At 40.2% G+C, this 23,098-nt stretch overlaps 1 protein-coding gene across 4 annotated transcripts in view; it reads right to left on the bottom strand.

The window, feature by feature from the left end:
- The window catches only part of DNAJC6 (DnaJ heat shock protein family (Hsp40) member C6), a 155,637-nt gene that overhangs the window by 20,103 nt on the left and 112,436 nt on the right, over positions 1-23,098 (bottom strand). For all 4 annotated transcript variants that reach the window (XM_059048531.2, XM_067006503.1, XM_067006513.1 and 1 more), the window contains 9 exons: positions 17,752-17,874; positions 13,403-13,536; positions 12,698-12,892; positions 11,692-11,809; positions 7,216-7,295; positions 6,143-6,336; positions 5,962-6,042; positions 3,274-3,708; positions 33-167 (listed from right to left, as the gene is read on the bottom strand). In XM_059048531.2, the coding sequence (XP_058904514.1) occupies positions 33-167; positions 3,274-3,708; positions 5,962-6,042; positions 6,143-6,336; positions 7,216-7,295; positions 11,692-11,809; positions 12,698-12,892; positions 13,403-13,536; positions 17,752-17,874 (1,495 nt within the window). The remainder of the gene's footprint in view (positions 1-32; positions 168-3,273; positions 3,709-5,961; positions 6,043-6,142; positions 6,337-7,215; positions 7,296-11,691; positions 11,810-12,697; positions 12,893-13,402; positions 13,537-17,751; positions 17,875-23,098) is intronic.

Consider the following 23,098-nt stretch of genomic DNA (forward strand, 5'->3'; position numbering starts at 1 on the left):
TCCACTGAACACAATATAAAATACTTCCTTACCATGCACTGTAGGTGAAGGACTTCTCGTAGGCTGAAGAAAGGGGTCACTGGAAGCATTGGCTGTGTTCAGAAAAGAACCCAGCAAATCTTGACCTGATGGTTTAGAAGGTGCTCCAAATGGGTCAAAGGTGACACCTAGAAAACAACAGGAGAAAGGTATTTCTTTGTCCTATGAGTTCACCCATTCAACAACTACTGAAGAGCTGTCACTCTTACAAGGCTGTAGGCCAAATATAGGATAAAAAATCAGGATGATGCCTGCCTCACAGGCTGTTCTACAGACCCATCCTATCCTTATAACTTCCTCCAGGGTTAATAATGGATCCCAAGGATTTCTGACCACACATGAATCCTTGGAGAACTCTGGATTTACCTGTTGAATGAACCATAAACACTACAAGCAAAGGCCCCTTGGGCCTTCGGGCATCTTAATAACATAAAATAAGTCAGCCAAGCTTACAGACTAATAGATGAGTGGTGAAACAATGCCTGGACCATAGCAGATACCCAATGAATGAACTGTGCTCATATTCAGTGAATTTGTGGACCAAAACCAGGAGGGGGGCCCTGCTATTAAGGTGAACAATAGAAAACCTCATTGAGCAGGTTTTGTTTAGTTTTGTTTGTGTTCTTAGTGGTCTCTGGCTCACTGAAAGTTAAAAAGGGAAGAAACTGAGCATGACAAAAACTTAACTCTTATCATACCTTGTCCTGTGAAGCTAAAATATTTCTGAAACATTGCCTGTTGACAACTTGCCAGAAACTAGATGCAGATGCAGTGAAATGAGAAAAAGTTTGTGAATGAACCAAGGATACTAGAACGAAGTGGCAGCTGAGGTGTCTAGCAAAAATGCAATAATATTAATACTGTATCATTTCTTCAGGGTTTACCGTTGTCTTTCATAAAGAATATCTCAGCTGATCCTTAATATCTCCCTGTCAGATAGAAGCGATATTATCTTCATTCCACAGACAACAAAACTGACGTTCAGAAAGCCAAGTTTCTTTCCCAGTGTCAAGCAAATGATAAGGCTGGACTCATGTTCAAGTTTTCTGACTCCAAATTCCAGGAATTTCCCAAAGCAGCTATGACTTCATTGGCATAATGCTCTCCTAATGTCTGCTGGGCAGCAGATGAGTGTTGTGTAGCAGCAATGAATCAATGATATGTCAGGCACTCTGTTACATGATGTATATCCCTTACCTCATTTAATACTTACAAAACTTCATCCCTTCTATAAAATGAGAATACTGAGATTTATAGAGTAACTGTAAGAGGACATTGGGTTAATTCCTCTACACCTAAGTTTGAAGTCAACCAGTAGAGGATGCTAAAATCTGTTCACTATTACTTGGTATACTTTTAATATCAACTTATGTTAAATTAGTAACATTCTCTAATAACTAAAAGTGAACCTCCCAACACAAGACGAGCTAAAATTTAGTCTTTACAACAATGCTGATAGGTAAGTATCTCCCCATTTTACAGCTAAGAAGATTAAGGTTTTTTAATAAGCCTACACAAATAGGTAAGTGTCAGTCCTGACATTCAAATCCAAGCCTTTAACTCTGGACTCAGTGTTCTTTCTACTTCCTCTTGGAGGACAGAATACCTGAGTTCCAGATCTGGATTGGCACTAATCAGCTGTGTACCCTTTGACAAGTCAATTGCTACAGCTGGCCTCAATTTCATTGTCTATAACCCGAGGCACAGATTTAACTAAGTCTGAAAGGTCCCCTCTAGATCTGACTCTGGAACATAACTATCTGCCTGGGACTATGATGAATTAAATCACGGAAAGTCACATAAGGTACCTGGTCTTAAAAACGTGACCACTGAGTACTATGCTATCTTGGATCCTGGGGACTTCTTTTCCTGACAGAGCTTTTGCTCACTTTGGTGAGTAAGCACTGCTGAAGGATAGAGGAAATAGCCTGGGATTCAGGGCACCTGGCTTCACACTGTGGCTCCATCAATAACTAATGTAGGAACTTGAGCCTCAGCACCTACAGTCCATGATTCGGAAACTCACTCATGTAAAGAATGCCTCCAGTTCAACCACCATAAATCAAGACCAGCCCAAAGCCTTCTGAGAAGTGAAGGATGATCCTGGGAAAAAAAGTTCCTAAAGGTTACCACATGCCTAGAGAGTTGAGACCTTCCTCTTTACTCTTCCTAATGTGATCTCATCTTGGTTAATGGGTGATGATAACAAGGGCAGCTAGTTCTTTAGAAGCTATAATGGACCTCTGCTTACCCAACTCTACTGTCTTGCAGATGTTAAAGAATTGTGGATGACCAGTCACGGAAAGGGTTGAGTCTGTGGCAATGAGCAGAGTGAAGCTGACTGAGCCTCATGGGGCTCCAACCCTGTATCTGGCACCAACTGCTCTGCTCCACCAGCTGTGCTGCTGGCAGCAGTCCCTTACATATATCTTGAAGTAAGCAAGTACTTCTCTGCAGAGCCAAAGTGTATTCAGAAAACTACAGTTCCAGGAAGGCATTACAGGAAAACTGAGGGAAAGCTCTGGAGTCAAATGGCCTGGTTTTGGACCCTAGGACTAGCTGTATAAAAGTATGCTACTGGGCTTTCCTGGTGGCACAGTGGTTGAGAGTTCGCCTGCTGATGCAGGGGACACGGGTTCGTGCCCTGGTCCAGGAGGATCCCACATGCCACGGAGCGGCTGGGCCCGTGAGCCATGGCTGCTGAGCCTGCGCATCCGGAGCCTGTGCTCTGCAACGGGAGAGGCCACAACAGTGAGAGGCCCATGTACCAAAACAAAAAAAATTGACCCTAAGCCTCTATTTTCTCAACTATAAAGTGGAGATAATAGCACCTATTTACTGTGTTTTTATAAAGATTGAATTTATGGTTAGTTTCAAACTCCATGTTTGGCAAATAGTAAGTAGCCCACAAATAGTACCTGTTATTATTAACAACAATTCATCAATCTACATCTCCAAGCAGAAATAACTAAAGCAGCTCAGGGACTGAAGCCCTGAAAAAAAAATTAAAGTAAGGATGACAAGCTCAAATATTCATTCTTAGACTGTCCTACCAAAATGGACAATATTTCTATTTCCTCTTGTGGTCCCCATTGAGATGAAGATATAGACCTTTTGGGGACTACTAGGGAGATCAGAGAAGTCTAGATTATAAGGAAAGTTCGATTCCACCTGCTTGGCCCAAAAGTTATAATGCAACACTGAGAGGTACAGCGCAACATGAAAAAAAATCACCTTCTCCTACTCTCAGTGTTGGAGACGCGGAGGTGGAGGCGGTGGACCGGCGCGGTGTTGACTGGGTAGATGTAGGTCCACTTGGATGAAATACGTCGTCCACCCCTGATTGTCCAGCTCGGGCAGGGCCGGCTGCACCTCCACCCCCAAACAGGTCACTCAGAAGTTCGGAATTGGTGGGAGGAGCCGCCGGTGAAGAGAAGTTCTTACTCACTGCAGACCCTTCTAGACCCAGAAGGTCCACGTCCTCAGTGGGTGGAGGGGCAGCTGGCTCCTGCTGCTTTTTGCTGGGCTTCCTGGCTCCATGAGGTTTGTCGCCATTGGCATTGCCATGTGGGCTGGAAAGGGTCAGAAGTTCATCATCTGACTGCTCACTTTCCTGATTCACTAGGGCAGCGTGGTCCTCCTCACAGAATGACTTCTCCGATTTCTGATCTAAGGAAGGCCATTATGCCAGGAAACAGTTAGTTACTAGCCACAGCATTATTGCTTTTTGTTAGAGTCTATGTACATAACTTCAGAAAGAGAGAAAGAGCAGCCTGAAAAAACACAATGCTTTTAGACCCTTACCAATGGAAAACTTGGATGTATTTCACACTACATTCAATAACTACTTGTTGAGGATCTGAGAGGCGGTATAGCATAGGAGTGAAGAGCAAGAACTCTAGAATCAGCCTGAGTTTGAATCTCATCTCTGCTACTTACTGGCTCTGTGACACTGAGAAAGTGACTTTACTTCTCTGTGCTTTGGTTTTCTCCTCAGCAAAATGGGAGTAATAAATAGAACCTAGCTCACATTGACTATTGTGAAAATTACAAGAGATGATATATGGAAAGTGCTCAGATCAATAGTAAGTAGTACTTAAGTGGTTTTTATTATTTTTTAAAATTACTACTATCATCATCATCATCTTCTTTTTCCCAGCACTATGCTAGGTGCTTTGAAAAAAACATTATCTCCTAGTCCTTTGCTGCCTCCTCTCACTGTCTTTTTCTTCTCCATGTGGCCTGTAGCCAAAAGCAAGGTCTTTCTCCCACAGTCTGGAGCAGACGTGAAGCCCACACCTAATAAGTGAATAGAGGGAAGGGCTCTGCTTAGGATGGTCCTTACACCAACCTAGGAAGAGATACTTTCAGCATAAAATGGGGCCTCTTCTGGGGAAGGAATGGAAAGGCTGGTGAGTGACTTTCCAGGCCCTCCTTGAAACAGATCCCTCTTTCGAACTTTGTTACTTACTGTCAGATGGATACACGTTCCAAATCAAGTACAGATCCACATCCCTCATCCCCAATTCTGAAATGCAAAAAGCTATGAAAAAGGAAAGGTTTCCCTAAATTGGTGGAAAAATCTGACTGGGACTAACATGAAAGTTATTTATAGTCTTCATTGATTTCACTCAGGGTTATGAGTTATGTTTCACTACAGACATTTTAACATGTCTGATAACACGTTGTCTGAGATGCCACTGGGGGTGCTAAGCAATATGCAGTTTATGTACCGTATCATCTTTCTAACTTGCAAACAATTCTGCATTCCTAAACCCATCTGGCTCTGCGGGGTTCAGATAAAAGACTGTGCATATGTGCTTAACCTATTTTATAGCCTGATAAGAATGATTTCTAAATTACTTACTAAAATGGTAGTGGAGAGTAAAAGTAAAGTTTTCTTAAAAGCCCTTATGTGAGGAAGAAAGATATAGGTGAAACTAAGAGGGGGTTGGGAAATCTACCTGCTATCTAGATTTCACTGGGTTTTCCAATTTTTTAAATGTTATTGGTCCCATTTCTCAGTAGAAAATTCTGAAAGCAAGTCTTCGATTCAAAGGAATGCTATGAACAATTTTTTTATCAAACATGGAAAACTCTGTGTAGGCAATGGGAACACTGTCTTATGTTTACATGGCAAAGGAAGGTCAATCAAGAGGATTTTAAGTACTCTATCGCCAAAGCCAGTTTCCTACCCTTTTTTAAAGAAAGTCCTTACTATGGAATTCTACACTGACCTTTGCAGTTAACCTCAGCAAACTCTAAAACAAGGATGGCGGATGGGTATCGATCAGAATGCCAATGCTAGTCTACTAACGGTAGCAGTCTGAAGTGTCACATCGGGAAGGATTCTAAACACATCTCCAGGTTTGGCAAAAGAGGATATTGTGAGCGAGCCCAATTTCTGCCAAGGTTGTTAAAGCAAGTAGCAGAGATATGTAGGCAAAGTGTTTGCCTTCCCTGTACCAGGGGAAGCTCACCTCTGCCCTGCTAGTGGTTAGAGCCCTGGGCGGGGTGGGTGAAGTAGTGTGCAAGATTTTATATTTTTAAGGGCAGGAGATAGAGTCCTTTGTTAATTTCTTTGTGTGTCAGCAGTGTAAAGGGAGATCCTAGAAAATATCAAGATTATTCATAAATCCAGGAAAGATGTGATCCAAAACACTGCATAGACAGAAAAGATAAAGTTCAGCTTAAAATGGCCTTTTGCATCAATCTAAGAGCATCCATGGAGTTCAAAGTAGGGAAGCTCCTGATTTGGAAAAGGAATGAGCAGGAAGAATGTGAAACAAGGAAGACCCTAGATGGATGACTTCTAAGCTGCTTTACCTTAGGCTGCTTCGAGGACTAATCCTCTTTATATATAGGAGAACCACGTAACTTAAACACCCAACCATGTAACTTGGAAGAAATGCTTAGAAGTACCTTGCCAACAGAGAGTGGAAAAGAAGCCACCTTGCCCAAAATGTCTGGGGTTGTCTGGAGGGATGTCTATTGGAGCCTGTCCTATAAGACAAAAGACATCAAGGAAACACAGGAAATAAGTCAATGTGATAAATCACACAGAGGCTTCGTCCTGAAAACAAAACCACCAGGTGACTCATACCTCCTAAGACCAGAGTATCTTGATGCTCCTGGTGAGAAGAGAAGAGGATGCTGGGGTTGACATCTTTTGTGCAGTAATGTTCCCATGGGGGGGTTAAGTCTATCACTTTGTCATGGGGCTGAAGCTCTACATCCAGGGTCACCTGAAATAGCTGAGGATATTTTTCTGGTACATCACATGCATCCAACTCAGGCCTAAATAGGGATTTAAAAGAATCAGATCAGTGAAAAACAATGGAACCAGTACGATGTTCAGCACTGAAACCATTGTAGATTGATTCTTAGTTTCACTCTGAGACGCATTTCTAGGGAAAAATCAACCATTAACCAGATAAGAGACCTTACTTTTCTGAGTCTCAGTTTCCTTATCTAGAGAAAAGAGGAAAATAATGTCTACCCATAGCATTTAAATACTAGTGCATGTGAAAGCATTCTAGATAGCAGGGTGGATATATCCAGACAGTAAGCACTGGCAGGACCAAATCAGTTGTTAAAATAGTGAAATAAGCCCAGAGCTACCACCTTGAGCTCTTGAATGTCTACTCCTAAACTGACTCTAGCAACTCCCACCTATCACCCCACCTTCAGCCACTCCCTTGAGTTCTCTAGGCCACACTTTAATATAGCAACTAAGGGTACTATAATATTTGGTGCAGGGGGTCCCCCAGGACCATGCTTCAGTGCTGTGGCCTGGCATCCGTTCTGACGGGTCACTGCTCATATCATACTGCTGATCCACTGCCTTCCATGTTGCAAAACACAAAGGGATACACAGATGCAAAGGATCACAGTATTGAAACTTTGTTCCCTCTTGGTTCACTCTTGTTCCCTCAGATGGTATTTTAGACCTTTCAATTTGAAGTCTGATCCACTTGTGTTTAGGACAAATCACACCCAACTGAAAGTTATAAAATGCAACCAGCCTCTGTAAGTTGCTAAGCCACACGCTACAGCCCTGAAGCACAGGATTTTGGGGGAAGCTGCAGCATGGCACTAATGAGCCTTTAGCACTTGACTCCTGGCATTTCACAGTTGCTTAGATTGAAAAGGGATTTTGGCCCAAGTAGCACTCACTTAGTGAACTTTAAAACTGTTGTGTCCAGTGGAATGAATCCAGTATGAAACTGAAGCTGGAATATCTGAGTGTTGGTCACCTAAAAATATGAGAGAAGCACATTACAATCAATCAGTGAAAAGGGAATCAGATCAAAAGATTATGTTTGGGGGAGTCATACACCATCAACTGTTTCTATATCTGCATCTTTGTTTTCTGTGAATATTAAACAACCTCCTCGTTTGGAGCTGACCCAGGTTCATTTCTAGCCTCTCCTCTCCACGAACTCTGCCTTGGCAAGCCCCTCCTTTACCTGCTAATGCCCTATGTTCTTACACCTTGCAATACTTTGACTCATCCCATTGCTTCTGTCCAGGAAACCCCTGCTCCAACCTGATGAACTCATCCTTCAAGGACCACCTTGAAAGGTCACATCCTCTGTAGCTTTTATGAACCACCATTGGATAAAACAAACTGCTCCCATTATGACATCTCATCCTGCCTCTACAATGGTAGTGGATATTTGTACATGTGTGAATTTTCCCTGAGCTCCTTAAAGGCAGAGATACAGTTTTACTCTTGTCAATCCTAAACCCCTAGGCAATGACTGGCACAGAGTATGTACTTAGCAAGTCTTTAATGAATTAAAATACAATTACTTGCTATGAACATTAGGGTGCATATACCTTTTCGAATTAGTGTTTTCATTTTCTTCAGATTGATACCCAGGAGTGAAATTGCAGGATCATGTGGTCGTTCTACTTTTAATTTGGGCGAGGGGGCGGGGGGGACTCCATACTGTTTTCCATATTGGTGTAGCAATTTACATCCCGCCCAACAGTGTACTAGGGTGCCCTTTTCTCCACACCTTTGCCATAATAACACTTGTTACTTGTCTTTTTGACAATAGACATTCTGATGGGTGTGAGGTGATAACTCATTGTGGTTTTGATTTGCATTTCCCTGATGATTAGTGATGTTGAGCATCTTTGCATGTGTCCGTTGGTCATCTGTATGCCTTCTTTGGGAAAAAAGGCCTATTTAGGTCTTCTGCCCATTTTTAAATTGTGTGTTTTAGGTTTTTTTTAAACATTGAGTTCATAGCAGCATTATTCACAACAGCCAAGATATGGAAGCAACCTAAGGGCCCACTGACAGATGAATGGATAAAGAAGATGTAATATATGGTTATTACTCAGCCATAAAAAAGAATGAAATCTTGCCACTTGCAACACAATGCACAGACCTGGAGGGTGTTATACCTAGTGAAATAAGTCAGAGAGAGGCAAATACTGTATGCGTTACTTATATGTGGACTCTGAAAACAAAACAAATGAACAAACATAACAAAAAAGAAACCAACTCACAGACACATGGAACAAACTAGTGGTTGTCACAGGGGAGAAGGGTGAAATAGGTTAAGGGGATTAAGAGGCACAAATTGCCAGTTATAAAATAAATAAGTCACCTGCCTATTTTTTAAATGGGTTGTCTGTTTTTTTGATATTGAGCTCCATGAGCTGTTTGTATATTTTGGAGATTTATCCTTTGTCCATTGCTTCATTTGCAAATATTTTCTCCCACTCTGAGGGTTGTCTTTTCATCTTGTTTATTGTTTCCTTTGCTGTGCAAAAGCTTTCAAATTTCATTAGGTCCCATTTGTCTATTTTTGGTTTTATTTTCATTACCCTAGGATGTGGGTCAAAAAAGATCTTGCTGTGGTTTACGTCAAAGAGCGTTTTTCCTACATTTTCCTCTAAGAGTTTTATAGTGTCCAGTCTTACATTTAGGTCTTTAATCCATTTGGAGTTTATTTTTGTGTATGGTGTTAGGGAGTGTTCTAATTTCATTCTTTTACATGTAGCTGTCCAGTTTTCCCAGCACCACTTATTGAAGAGGTTGTCTTTTCTCCATTGTATATTCTGGCCTCCTTTGTCATAAATTAGGTGATTATATATCCATAGGTTTAACCCTGGGCTTTCTATCCTGTACCATGGATCTATATTTCTGTTTTTGAACCTATTTGTAGGGCAGGAATAGAGACGTAGATGTAGAGAATGGATATGTGGACATAGGGGGGAAGGGGAGGGTGAGATGAATTGGGAGACTGGGTTCAACATAAATACACTACATGTGTAAAATAGACAGCTAGTGGGAACCTGCTGTATAGCGCAGGGAGCTCAGCTCAGTGCTCTGTGGTGACCTAGATGGGTGGGATGGGGGGAGGGGAGGGAGGTCCAAGAGGGAGGGGATGTATGTATACATATAGCTGATTCACTTCATTGTACAGCAGAAACTAACACAACATTGTAAAGCAATTATACTCCAATAAAAAATAAATAAAGTCACAAGGATGTAATGTATAGTACAGGGAATACAGTCAATATTTTACAATAACTCTGTATGGTGTGTAATCTATAAAAATAATGAATCACTATGTTGTACACTTGAAACTAATGTAACATTTTAAGTCAACTGTACTTCAATAAATAAAATTTTTTTAAATGCAATTACTTGTAGCGTTATTTGTGATATCCAAACAGTGGCAATAACGTAAATGTTCATCAAATGATGAAGAGATTAATAAAAGCTATATAACTGTACAATGGAATATTATCTGGGTATGTAATGAAATACTGATATATGTTACAACATGGATGAACCTTGAAAACATCAGGCTAAGTGAAAGAAGCCAGTCACAAAAGACCACACATTGTATGATTCCATTTATATGAAATGTCCAAAATAGGCAAATCCATAGAAACAGAAAGTAGAGTCCTGGTTGCCTAGGGAATGGAGGAGGAGGAATGGACAGTGGCTGCTAAGAGGTGTAGAGTTTCTTTTAGGGGTGTTGAAAATGTCTGGGAATTAGCGGTGCTGCACAACTCTTTGAAAATACTAAAAATAACTGTACTGTACACTTCAAAAGGGTGAATTTTATGTTATGTAAGTTTTATCTCAATTTAAAAATTGAAAATGTATGATTACTTAATCCCAGATCCTCAATAGAAATATCTCCTCTGATCCCGATCCAAATAGGGCACTATAAAAAAGGCACAAGTTTCTAAAGAGCAAGGTTTGCTCTTTAGTTCTTGGGCTTCCATCTTCTGGCAAAACCATCTGGGCAAGTCAAAACCTCTGAGGCTTAGTTTCTTCCCATGTAAAATGAAGGCAATGGGCATAAGTAATCTTTTTTTTTTTTTTGCAGTTTTCTTTTTTTATTGAAGTACACTTGATTTACAATGTTGTGTCAGTTTCTCCTGCACAGCAAAGTGATTCAGTTATACATATATATACATTCCTTTTTATATTCTTTCCCATTATGGTTTATCACAGGATATTGAATATAGTTCCCTGTGCTATACAGTAGGACCTTGTTGTTTATCCATTCTATATATAATAGTTTGCTTCTGCTAATCCCAAACTCCCAATCCATCTCTCCCCCACCCCCCTCCCCCTTGGCAACCACAAGTCTGTTTGCTATGTCTGTAAGTCTATTTCTGTCTCGTAGATAAGTTCATTTGTGTCATATTTTAGATTCCATATATAAGTAATATCATATAGTATTTGTCTTTCTCCTCCTGGCTTACTTCATTTAGTATGATCATCTCTAAGTTCATCAATGTTGCTTCAAATGGCGTTATTTCATTCTTTTTTATGGCTGAGTAGTATTCCATTATATATATATAATCAAATTTTTATATATATATTTATATATACATATATACACCACATTTTCTTTTTCTTTTTTTTTTTTTCCTCTCTGCATTGGGTCTTTGTTGCTGCACGTGGGCTTTCTCTAGTTGTGGCAAGAATGGGGGCTACTCTTCGTTACGGTGCACGGGCTTCTCATTTGCAGTGGCTTCTCTTGTTGCGGAGCATGGGCTCTAGGCGTACGGGCTTCAGTAGCTGTGGCACGTGGGCTCAGTAGTTGCAGCATGTGGGCCCTAGAGTGCAGGCTCAGTAGTTGTGGTGCACAGGCTTAGTTGCTCCACAGCATGTGGGATCTTCCCAGACCAGGGATCAAGCTCGTGTCCCTTGCATTGGCAGGGGAGTCTTAACCACTGCGCCACCACGGAAGTCCCTATACCACATTTTCTTTATCCATTCATCTGTCAATGGACATTTAGGTTGTTTCCAAAGGTAATCTTTAAATGTTTTTTCTGATTCTAAAACCAGAAGTCGGGGCTTCCCTAGTGGCGCTGTGGTTGAGAGTCCGCCTGCTGAGGCACGGGACACGGGTTCGTGCCCCGGTCCAGGAAGATCCCACATGCCACGGAGCAGCTGGGCCCATGAGCCGTGGCTGCTGAGCCTGCACGTCCAGAGCCTGTGCTCCACAACAGGAGAGGCCACAACAGTGAGAGGCCTGCGTACCGCAAAAAAAAAATAATAATAAAATAAAAAAATAAAACCAGAAGTCACTCAAGCCCAAAGTGATGTACACTCCTATTAAAGGATCAGCTGAGCTTATACCATAATTCTTTCTGAAACCATACCTTAGCCTGTAGCCGGCTTCCAATGGTTGACCTCAAGTGATACATGGAAACAACCACATCTCCTTGCACAGTGATGCTCAAGGGAATGAAGATTTTTCCATCTTGGACACGGTATTCTCTTTAAACAGAGACAAAAGCATACACTGAAAGAGAGTCTAATTTGGCACAATAACACAGGTATACAGGCACAGTCTTCTGTGGCTCTGGCCAAGGCACCTGCTTGCCCAGGCCTGAACCCAGGAACCATTTCTTGTATTAAGCAAAGTCAAGAGCACAGCCAGTGCCAAATGGATGCAAATTGGTTCTGCCACAGGATGCCACTGGTCTTATGCCAGGTCCTCTCTCTCCATCTCATCCTGATTTCTAGATAAATCAATTGCCCATTCGCAGAAATCGTTTTCCCCCAATACATGTAGCCCTGGTGTATTTACCTTTCCCTAACTGTAAATTTATGATAAAAACAGAGAGAGAACAAAGAAGTCTAACTGAGATCAATATAGAAACAGCAGTGAGATGCTCTGTGAATATCTCGTATACCAATTTTGAAATTCAATCTATTTCAAATTAATTTCATTTTCTGTTATCATCCAGTCCCTTCTTCCATATCTCCCACCACCTCCCACTGGCACTTGCTCTTTATTATAGATTCTATAACTTTTAAATTATATAACCATCTACCTAGTTGCTCACCTAGAAACCTCATTCATTCCTGATTCTTCCATTATCATCACCAATTCTTACCAACGTCATCTCCTTCTTAAATGTCCAGGTCTTCTGCCCTACACCATTGTCTTAACCCTCATTATAGCTCATGTTAGTCCCTTAGTTTGTATCACCATTTGAAGGAGGGCTATGGTATCCCTTGATTTAATTGTGCTTTTCTATGATTACCACCTATACTGAACATTTTAAAAAATATCAGCCATTTCAAAGGAAGAATAGGATCCAACTTACACAAGAATGGAGCAGTTCACAAGAAGAAATGAAGAAAAGTATCATGACTTACTTCATTCGTTCAAAATCTGCACAAGTTGTATATATTTTGGTTTCTCCAATCAGTACATCACAGTAAGGGCGACATCCATTTCTCTGTTTGTTGAAAAAAGGAACTGGACTGACAGTGATCGACTTAATAGTGAGAGGCTTGAAGTGAGGGCGGTAGGGTTTGTCTGCTAGGAGGTCACACATGTAGCCCAGGTACCTAAAACACAAGACAGACATTCTGTTGGTGCTGACCACAGCAGAAGAAATAAGCAGTCAATTTGCTATAAAGTTTGTTCTCATAAATTATTAACCTACAATAAAAATTTACTGTGTTAATTGTTTAAACATTAACTGGCAAAAGAGAACGCTGCCATAATTTAGGAAAGCTTTTAACTAGTAACACTGCTGTACTTCCCCCCAAAGAGCTGATAAAGGAGTATTTATTAAATGAAAAAGCTTATGGGCATTTTACACTAGCTCAATATTTGATCTAGCAGATTAAATTTATCAGTTAAAGGCTAGCTTTGGGAAAAAAATCAGAATTTATCATCAGACGCAGTTTGAATCCAAGAGGAAGTAAGGAGACGCAGTTTAAATAAGAGAAAGAAGAAACTGTGCCCAAAGAGAAGACAATACATCGATTATCTAAAAAGGTTTTTTCCCTTTTTGGGGGACATGATACAAATTAGACCATGTCTGCGCCAACCCTGCATCTAGCTGACTTTACCTCCTGTGGGATGGCGAAAGTCCGATTCCTGGTCGCTTTGCGTAGAGTAATCGAACAGCTGGGCCAGGAGTAGAGTAGAGATTACAGAAAATGAACATAGCACCAACCAGAATTGATGATGCTGCCCGTCCATCCTATCAAAGAAAATGTATAAACTTGTCATAAACATGGATCGGTCAGGCACTTAACACTGAGAGTCGCTGTACTTGCAATTAAAAGAAAGAGGTTAAGGGTGGGGAGTCTGGGCGTGGGGTGTGGAGGAGAGAAATCTTAACTAGAGTAGCCTGTCAGCTCAAAATTGTTCACCTGAAAACCCAAATCTGTCCCAGCTATTTAAATCACAAAGCAGCAAGGGAAGACTGATTCTTAGGATACAATTGACTCTCTGCTAACCTAAGAAAACCAGCAATATAAATTTGATTTGTACATATTTACTGAAAAAAAAAAATCTAGTCTTCAAAGTAACTTTGGACTTGTAGGATCAGAACTAACAGTTGAGGTCCCTCAGTTTAGGGTGAAGGTAACGAGTCCTCAGGTGGGGCAAAGCGTAAACTTACTCCTGTCTCCCTGGGACAACCCTTCACATATCTGAAATACTCTTCCTTTCCATCAACTTTTCTATTTTCCAGGTTGAAAACATACCCAATCTGTGATAATTTTATGTCACAAGTTGATTGGACTAAGAGATGCCCAAAGAGCTGGTAAAACATTATTTCTGGGTGTGTCTGTGAGGGCGTTTCTGGAAGAGATCAGCATTTGAATCAGTAGACTGAGTAGAGATTCACCCTCACCAAAGTGGCCTGGCATCATCCAACCTGTTGAGGGTCCAAATAGAACAAAAAGGCAAAGGAAGGGAGAATTCTCTTTGTCTTCTTGAGCTGGGACCTCCATCTTCTCCCTGTTCTTGGACATCGGAGCTCTTGGCTTTCAGACCTACACCAGTGACCCCCTTGGTTCTCAGGGCCTCAAACACAGACTAAATATTACCACTGGCTTTCCTGGTCCTCCATCTTGCAGGAGGCAGATTGTGGGACTTCTAGGCTTCCAGAATCACTTGAGCCAATTCCTATAATAAATCTCCTCTTACATATGTATCTCTACACATATCCTGTCAGTTTTGTTTCTCTAGAGAACCCTGACTACTACACAATCCCTTCAATTCTTCCTCATTTGATGTTCCATTTTAAGAGACATCATCATTCAGTGGACTTCCTCTTAACAGATTTCAGTTTTAAAACAACAGCCTTAAATGTGCTGCCCAGATGTTAAATGCAAGATATAAGATGTGATCTGACCACACTACAGAGGAAATATCATCTTCCTTAGTGTGGTAAGAACACTATGCTTTTATTAACATAACCCCAGGCTAAACTAGTTCAAATGTAAGCTATATCACACCATAAGCTCTTATTGATCTTTCTATCAACTAAAACTGTTAGTTCTTTTCTTTTTTTCTTTTTTTGCGGTACGCGGGCCTCTCACTGTTGTGGCCTCTCCCGTTGCGGAGCACAGGTTCCGGATGCGCAGGCTCAGCGGCCATGGCTCACGGGCCCAGCCGCTCCGCAGCATGTGGGATCTTCCCGGACCGGGGCACGAACCCGTGTCCCCTGCATCGGCAGGCGGATTCTCAACCACTGCGCCACCAGGGAAGCCCTGTTAGTTCTTTTCAAATGATGTGCTAAGCTAATAGACAAATACACTTAATCTTTTAGAACCATAATTCAGGACTTTACATTTCTCCTGGGTTTAATTTCACATTGGTAGTTTCTATTAAATGACCAATCTGAGAAAACTGATAAGCTTGCCGCCACATTTTCAAAGCTGTCAGTAAAAGGGCAACCAAATGCAACCTTTTCCTGGGAGGATGCTGATCCATTAGTCACCTATCTTTGGAAGCAATGTTCAGCCAATATTTGTCTAAATGTATAAAAATTTAGCCCAAATTTCTCCATCTTGAATATAAGAAATGGGGAAATATCTCACAGGAATCCAATAAACTATCTCTACTAATCTATTAGTCTTGTTCCGAAAGTTCAGTTGGTTTGATATGTGTGTTCATAATGAATCGATGTGGACTCCTTTTTTCTAAGAGTTTAAAATCATCTGTGCACAAATTGTGTTAGAATTTTGCCTTGAATTGCCATCAGGCTCACCAGCCTGTAACTTTCCATGATCAACCTCCTCCATCTTTTGGAAAAAATCTCCTTTCCTTGCTTGACTGGAGCTCTTCTTCCTGTTTCCTCATGTTGCATAAGGAACCCATAATTGCTTTTCCAAGTGCTTTTAGCATTCTGTCACATAATTTAAGTCTAGAGAGTGGATTATTTTTAAGTACTGTGACGCTCTTTTACTATCTCCTTACCTCTCAGCTTTGTCTTAATTATCAGTGTTATTCCCTTTCTAGCTTGACATCTGTTGCCCCGATGAAGGAACAGAATAAAGGACTTAAGATTATACTGTGTGCCTCCAGCATTTGTTGTTGTCCTTATTCCAAGGACAGGGTTTTTTAAAAAGACGTTTTTCTCAATCTTAATTCCTTTTAGAATTTAGTCTTCCTGACACTCTTGTAACAGGTTCATGGCTCTTAGATATGTGTTTCCTCCTTTTATCGGCCATGCAGGTCTTTTTAAAAGTTTCCTTAGTTTTTTTAATTAAAAGATGAATATATTCTTATTTTTAATAAAACAGCAGTATATATAGGTTAAAAATAAATGCTCCCATCTCCAGCTGCAATTCCACTTCCAAAGACTTGGTGCAGACTTCCAACTCATGCATGTCCTTTTTCAGTAAGCCTAGAGAGCAGGCTATAGGGTCTTCACTCTTTGTATGTCTCTTCTTTTTTCTTCTTCATTGGGTTTTTATTTGTTAGGATTGTATCATTAGAACTGGGAGCCTCTGGTCTCTCTCGAGCCATGTTCTCTTACAAAGCTGCCCAGACCTAGGCTCGCTGAACTTTTAGAAAGTTCTCGAGTGAAGAAAAAAATCACCAAAGTACCTAAAGCCTGCTTAGTCTCTAAAAATAATCTGTCCTTTATCCAATCTGTTCTGTCTCTGAAAGGAAAACCCTTTGGCCTTTCACATTAAACTCCTACAAAACACCAAGTGTTCTTCTTTTATTACCAAGAATTTGGGGATGTGAGATGAAAAGAAGAAAAAAATCGCAGCTTTCATCCCTCTTTTAGCCAACTGGCTCTCAAGAAAGAGGGGGAAAATCAACTAAGATTATAGCAAAAAATACACCTTGAAGTTTTTAGAAGCAATGACTAGTTCTAGTATTTATGCTCAGATTTCATTTGTGTGTTCATTTCTTCATATATCCAATTGCTTAGTCAAATCTTTCACACCTTGTGACTTTCTGTTTGAATAGAATAATAAAAAAGAAATCCCACAAGGACTCAGAGGCAAAAAATATACAAATCAATTTTCACTGCAAAGGAAAGGAGCTGTTACAGTGGAGGATTACTGGACTGAATGTCAATATTATGACATAGTATGAGTGTGTTTCGTGTCTGGTAATTGCAATCATTGTCGCTTTTGTTGTGGTCATCCATTTACAATGCTCGGTGTCAGTTTATTTATCTCTTGTAAAAATAAAATACAGTGTTAAAAGAAAATCTTTCATACATGGGATTGCAAAGTAAAAAAGACACAGTTCTTGCCTACAGGAGGCTCACAGTCTAGTGGGAAAACAGGCGGGCCACCAGATTATGATGATGCAGTATATTAAATGCTTAAACCCAAAGACGTTTAGATATATAGGTCGAATGTCCATATTGTCAAAAAAGATTTTACCTAAAGTTGAGTTTTAAACAATAGGCAAGAGCCCTCCAGAGGAAGGGTTGGGGAAAGGGACTCTAGGAAGTCAGTGGTCAGAAAAATCATCAGTCCCACTGGGAATTGCTATAAAATACACTCAATCTATGTGACTACTTATAAGGGCATAGATGTCTTTTTATTTCATTTTTATTCAAACATAAAGGTAAGAAAAGAATATTCCAGTGTGCTTATGTCAATTCTATTCACCCAAAACTCAATGGCATTTTTGCCTATGCACACACAGCTCTTGTTTCTATCTCTTTTAAATAGTTAGCATATTCCAGAGGCCCTGTATTATGTGGGTTGTATACATATCTGCCTCTCCCACTGGTATTCGAGCTTTAGGGCAAGGATAATAAGTTTTCCCCTCATTTTACATCCCTCACATCACCTAATTCCTAAGTGGGTTCTTAAGAAATGCTTATTCAACTTAAGCATTACCTGTTCACCAGTCTGTGTAAGGTCATTTGTATTTGACCAAACCAAACCAGCACGAATGATAGCCACAACAGCAAGAAGAAAAGGTTACTCACCAAGCAATGGACAACACAGACGTTTTTGGGATTCTGTAGTAGCCAGTTATACATATTCCGACACACAGCAAAGAGGTTGTGCAGACTGGGTGCCTGCCTGATGGGCCAACTGCATTCTGAGACCTAAAGGAACACAGCGGAAGGAAATGAATTCGCCAAGCGACTTCCTCTCCATGGGCAGGTAGCACACCAAACGACTTCTGGAAGTGACACTACATTCTCTTTTAATACAGCAGAAAGAGTTGGGAACAGGGTCCAAACACAGAAAGAAGAGTTTAATCCTGCAATTTTTTAAATTTAAAAATTCTGTTTTGGTAAACATATTTTGAAATATTGGCTTGGCCAAAAAGTTCCTTCGAGTTTTTGTAAGCTCTTACGGAAAGACCCGAACAAACTTTTTGGTCAACCCAAAACATTTTAAATTAAACTAGATGATTTAACATACATATTTGGATTTTTAAAGGTTCCACTATTTGGATTTCAAAGGTTCAATGTTCCACTGAATTTTTTTTTTTTTTTTTTTTTTTGCAGTATGTGGGCCTCTCACTGTTGTGGCCTCTCCCGTTGCGGAGCACAGGCTCCGGACGCGCAGGCCTAGCGGCCATGGCTCACGGGCTTAGTTGCTCCGCGGCACGTGGGATCTTCCCGGACTGGGGCACGAACCCGTGTCTCCTGCATCGGCAGGCGGATTCTTAACCACTGCGCCACCAGGGAAGCCCTCCACTGAATTTAATTTCTATTTAGTATAAAATGTTTTGACCTGCTTACTAGATGCTTAATTATAGGATTACATTATAAATCCTGCACTATCCCTAATTTTATCCAAGATGATAAAAGTGAAAACACGAAAAAGTGCTGCTGAATAAGCCAAAGATAGGCTTTTTCAAGGGTCTTATTTCTTCCTCTTTTAATGAGGGAACCCACAACTCCATGGGGGCAACCTCTAGCATTTTCATTCATCTAACACACATGTTCACTTTAACACATTATAGGATATCAGCTATGTTCCTAGAATTCTGCTTGGCTCTGATCTGTACAACAGTCATATAAGACAGGTACTAATATGATCTCTATTTTGCAGATAAGAAAACTGATTTTCAGAGGTTGTCTTGTCTAATGTCACACTGCTGGTCAGTACCAGCATTGCAACCCAGGTCTTCTGAGTATAAGTCACTTTGCTACAACAGTATACTGGCTGAGATTATCATTTGCCTCAAAATTCTAGGCATGAGCCTCAATCAATTAGGTATTTATTAATTTAACAGTAAGGAAAAACTTAGGCAAACTTCATGACCTCTCTAAGCCTTTCTCCATAAAATGTCATGAATGATACCTACCTACCTGCCTCATGGGGTTGTGGCTACTACATGAGAATGTATTTCAAGGGCTTAGCTCAGTATCTGACATACACAAAGTGACCGATTAATACTGGCTATCATTATTATTATTATTATTTTATCAGGTAACTGTCAGTGCAAAGCCCTAAGGTCAGATAGAGCTAGCTATGTTTAGAAAAAATGAATGAAACCCTATATGGCAAAATCATAGACTGAAGGGTCAGATCATACCAGGCCTTGTTAAGAACTGAGAGAAGTATTTAAGAAGGAGAGTGACTCTCGCATTTTCCAAAGACCTCTCAAGGTCCAGTATGGAGAACAGATATAGATGACACAAGACAAAAGTCAGAGAGTACAGTCAGGTGGCTATATTAGGAATCTAAGTAAGAAATGATGGTGGCTTAGGCTAGATGAGTGGCAGTGAGACACACAAAGACTTGAGGGATTCAAAAAATACAGAGGAAGTGGAATGCCTGTACAAGACTCAGGGATTGATCACAGGGTGGCAATGCATGAGTGTGGAGGGGTATGTGGAGGGGGAGGAGTCAAGGATGACTGCTAGGTTTCCAGCCTAAATGGCTGGATAAAAGGATAAAAGGATGGCAGGTGCCATTGGCTGATACAGGGAATTCTGGAGAAAACAACAGGTTTTATACAGATAGTGTCATCAGAAAGTGCTCTGCAACACTAACACCACTGGTCTAAGAAAACCCAAACGTCCCAAATTCTTTACATTTAAGAGTGGGGAGAGAGAGGCAGGAATAATCTGTTTGGTTCATGCTTTTCTAGTAACTAGATAATAACTAGTCAAATATAAGTGGGAAATTATCTGTGGTCTCTAGAGCTGACACCTGAAAGCAAACATATGGAGTTTCTTTCTCTCTGTGGCTGCCAAAAACCACATTCTTTTTAGTTAATTTGTAACTTTTCTCCTACAAAATGATTGTGGGTAGTGTCAGGGGACCTTCCAGGTTATTAATTTTCCTAGACCTTTGAGAATGACAGGTATAGTTTATTAAACAAAGTAGATGAAATGCCTAAAAAAGCTACCAAACAATCCAGGGTGACCCAGTATTGGGCCTCTGTTGATTTAAACTCCATAACAGCTTGCCTCTTTCACCCAACATGATTTGGGTCTATTTCTGGCCCATTCTTTATCCTCAGATAGATTCCCCATTGATAAGTTCTCAAGGAATGGAAACAATATATTGATTAAAAACAGAATAATTGGGAAGAAAAATTTTGCCATCAGAGGAACTGCAAAATGTACATTTATACATGCTGCTTCCTGCCTGTGATGTTTTTCCTTCCCTTGGTAAATTTCTATTCCTACTCCAAAGCCGAAGTTCAGTGTTCTCTTGTCTCTGACAGTTCCTCTAACACCCACAGGCAGAAGTGCTTAGTCATCTTAGTCATCTTTGTCCATTTTCATCTGTTATAGCTTTCACCAGTAGAGCAAAATGGTGAAGCCACAGTTGGCTTTTCACCTTAGCTTTACCACTTACTACCTGATTCACCTTAGACAAGTTGCTAACCTCTCCAAGCCTTAATTCTCTTGTGTGTAAAATAAAAATGGTGGTAAGAATTAAGGAGCACAACGTAAACACAGTGCCAACGTACTGTATTCAAATTAACTGTTTATGTCTGTCTCCCTCTCTAGACACTAAGCTCCATGAGAAGAGAGACCATTTTTCATTTTTGTAACCCAAGTCCAGAGTCTGTGTTCTAGTCCAATGGCAGGCACTCCAGTAGGTATTTGCTGAGCGAATCAATGAGTGAAAGAATGAAGGAATGAACCCTATTTGGCAATCTCTTCTTACAATAATATTTGTCTGCATGTAAAATATCTTGAAGAAGGAACCGATTTTGTTGTTTTTTTAGATTGCGACCGTGTAAAAGTGTAGGAAATTTGTTTTCTCAAGGCAGTATTTTTAAACCTTTTAGAAACTGTATGTCACTCCTACAAACACTAAATGTCAATATCTATGAGTCTCAGCTAAAAGCTGGCTAAATTGTTCTTAGCACAATAGACTAATTGTTCAGAATCATTAAACCAATCAAGTAAATAATATTAATTTAAAGTACTGCATAATTACATATTTACTTGACATATAATTATACTCCATTAAGCAAACATACAATTAGAATGTTTTAAAAGCATGCGCTCTGTCTAAAGGGGAAAAACATTTAAGGCATAAACAAAATCAAAAAAATTTTTTAAACGAATTGAATCCCTGCAAGCGATTTTTGTAGCTCTGTGAGGTTCACAGCTTCATGCAATAAGCACAATCCTCGGGCAGGTGACACTTCATGATGCTGCCTCCAGTCTCTCTGAACCCCTCCTGGAGCTGTAGAGCATCAGAAAACGCCATATGGATTACAGGCTGCCATGATACCACCCAGTGGGAAAGGAGGCCAGAACAGCACCAGGGCTGGATGCCATTTGGTTTTCATATTTCTGTCTCCCCAAGCACGAGAGGAGATGACAGAAGCATCCCACTTGCTGAGCATAAGAGCAAAATGGGCTATGGAGAATCAGACTGAAGAGCCATATCCAGTGTCTTAAGAATCTGACACCATTTTTGGAGGACAGGAGTACAGGCAATAATTTCTTTGGCATTTTATTATTATTAACGGTAATTATAGCTTCCACTTACTGAATGTTTACTCTAAGCCAGACATTGCTATCAAATGTATTCCTTACAGCAAACCTAAAGAAAAATTTTTTATTTGTGAGATAGGAATCCTTATTGTTATCTGCATTTTATACAGGAGAAAACTGAGTTTTAGATGAGGTAAAGTAACTTACCTAAGAAAAGGAACAGCTGAGATGTGAATCTAAGATAATTTTTAATATTCAAAATTTGTGCATATTATATGAATTTCACCTAAATAAAAAATAATAATAAAATGTGTATACTGTCTGATGATTATTAACTACAATTCCATCTTACATTTGTGAGATAGTTATGGGATCAAGTGACGGCTATTTTTTTACCAAAGTTAATAAGACATTCAATTCACTGAAGGCTACAGAACGAGAAGGTGGGGCTTCCTGGTCCTCTGGCTCCCAGGCCAGGGATATTTTTCTGCCCCATTATTTCCTGTCCTTATACTGATGCACAGTGGCAGAGGACAGATGAATATAATCTATAAAGTCACTCCGCTATGGCCAACTCCCTTCACCAACCAGCAAATCAGAGCAGAAACAACTGGGAGCTATGGTGACCTCTTTGATGAATTCTGGAAGGAAAAAGGAAAAAAAAAATGTGACCTTCAAACAATCCTTTAAGAAACCCAAGTTGATCATATATTTTCCTAAAATTAAGTTCTTTGCAAAGAGGAAGAAATTCTACAAGATTATGCAGTTTAGAAATAGTCGAAATAAAAGAAGATTCTAGAAGAACCAGCTGGGTTTATCTTTTCAATGCTACTAACTGGGGTCCATCAGCATACCCCTCCCTGGTTAGACAGAGGAAGGAGGCTCAAAGTGGCACTGGAATAGCATTATCAGAATGTAAGAACTTTAGGGCAGGCTAGACTTGGTGGCCATTCATCTGCTTTTCCATTTATTGCCAACAGCAACACCAAGAAATGTGTAAAGCAGTAGTTCCTGACATTCTAGGGCAGAGTTATAAAACCTTCTGTGCAGAAATGGAACCAGTGCACACACACATACACACAGAGTAAATGGCTATAGTGTTTACTGGGGGGATGATGAACAAGGTTTGGGTATAGATACTGGTGATGGTTACAGAATACTGTGAGTGAATTTAATGCTGTTGAATTGTACACTTACAAATGCTTAGAATGGTATGTTTATGTTATGTGTATTTTACCACAATAAAGAAAAAACAGGAGTGAAAACAGATGGTTAAACTCTCTGAAGCCCATGCATGGATCGAAATATACAGTGGATCCATGTCTTTTAAACTCAGATTCAGAACATCTGGCTTAGATGATGCATCTCATTGGTCTACAGGACTTCACTGTCAACATCAGGATGTTTA

Source organism: Kogia breviceps, chromosome 1 (genome assembly GCF_026419965.1).
Source record: "Kogia breviceps isolate mKogBre1 chromosome 1, mKogBre1 haplotype 1, whole genome shotgun sequence".
Classification (NCBI taxonomy): Eukaryota; Metazoa; Chordata; class Mammalia; order Artiodactyla; family Physeteridae; genus Kogia; species Kogia breviceps.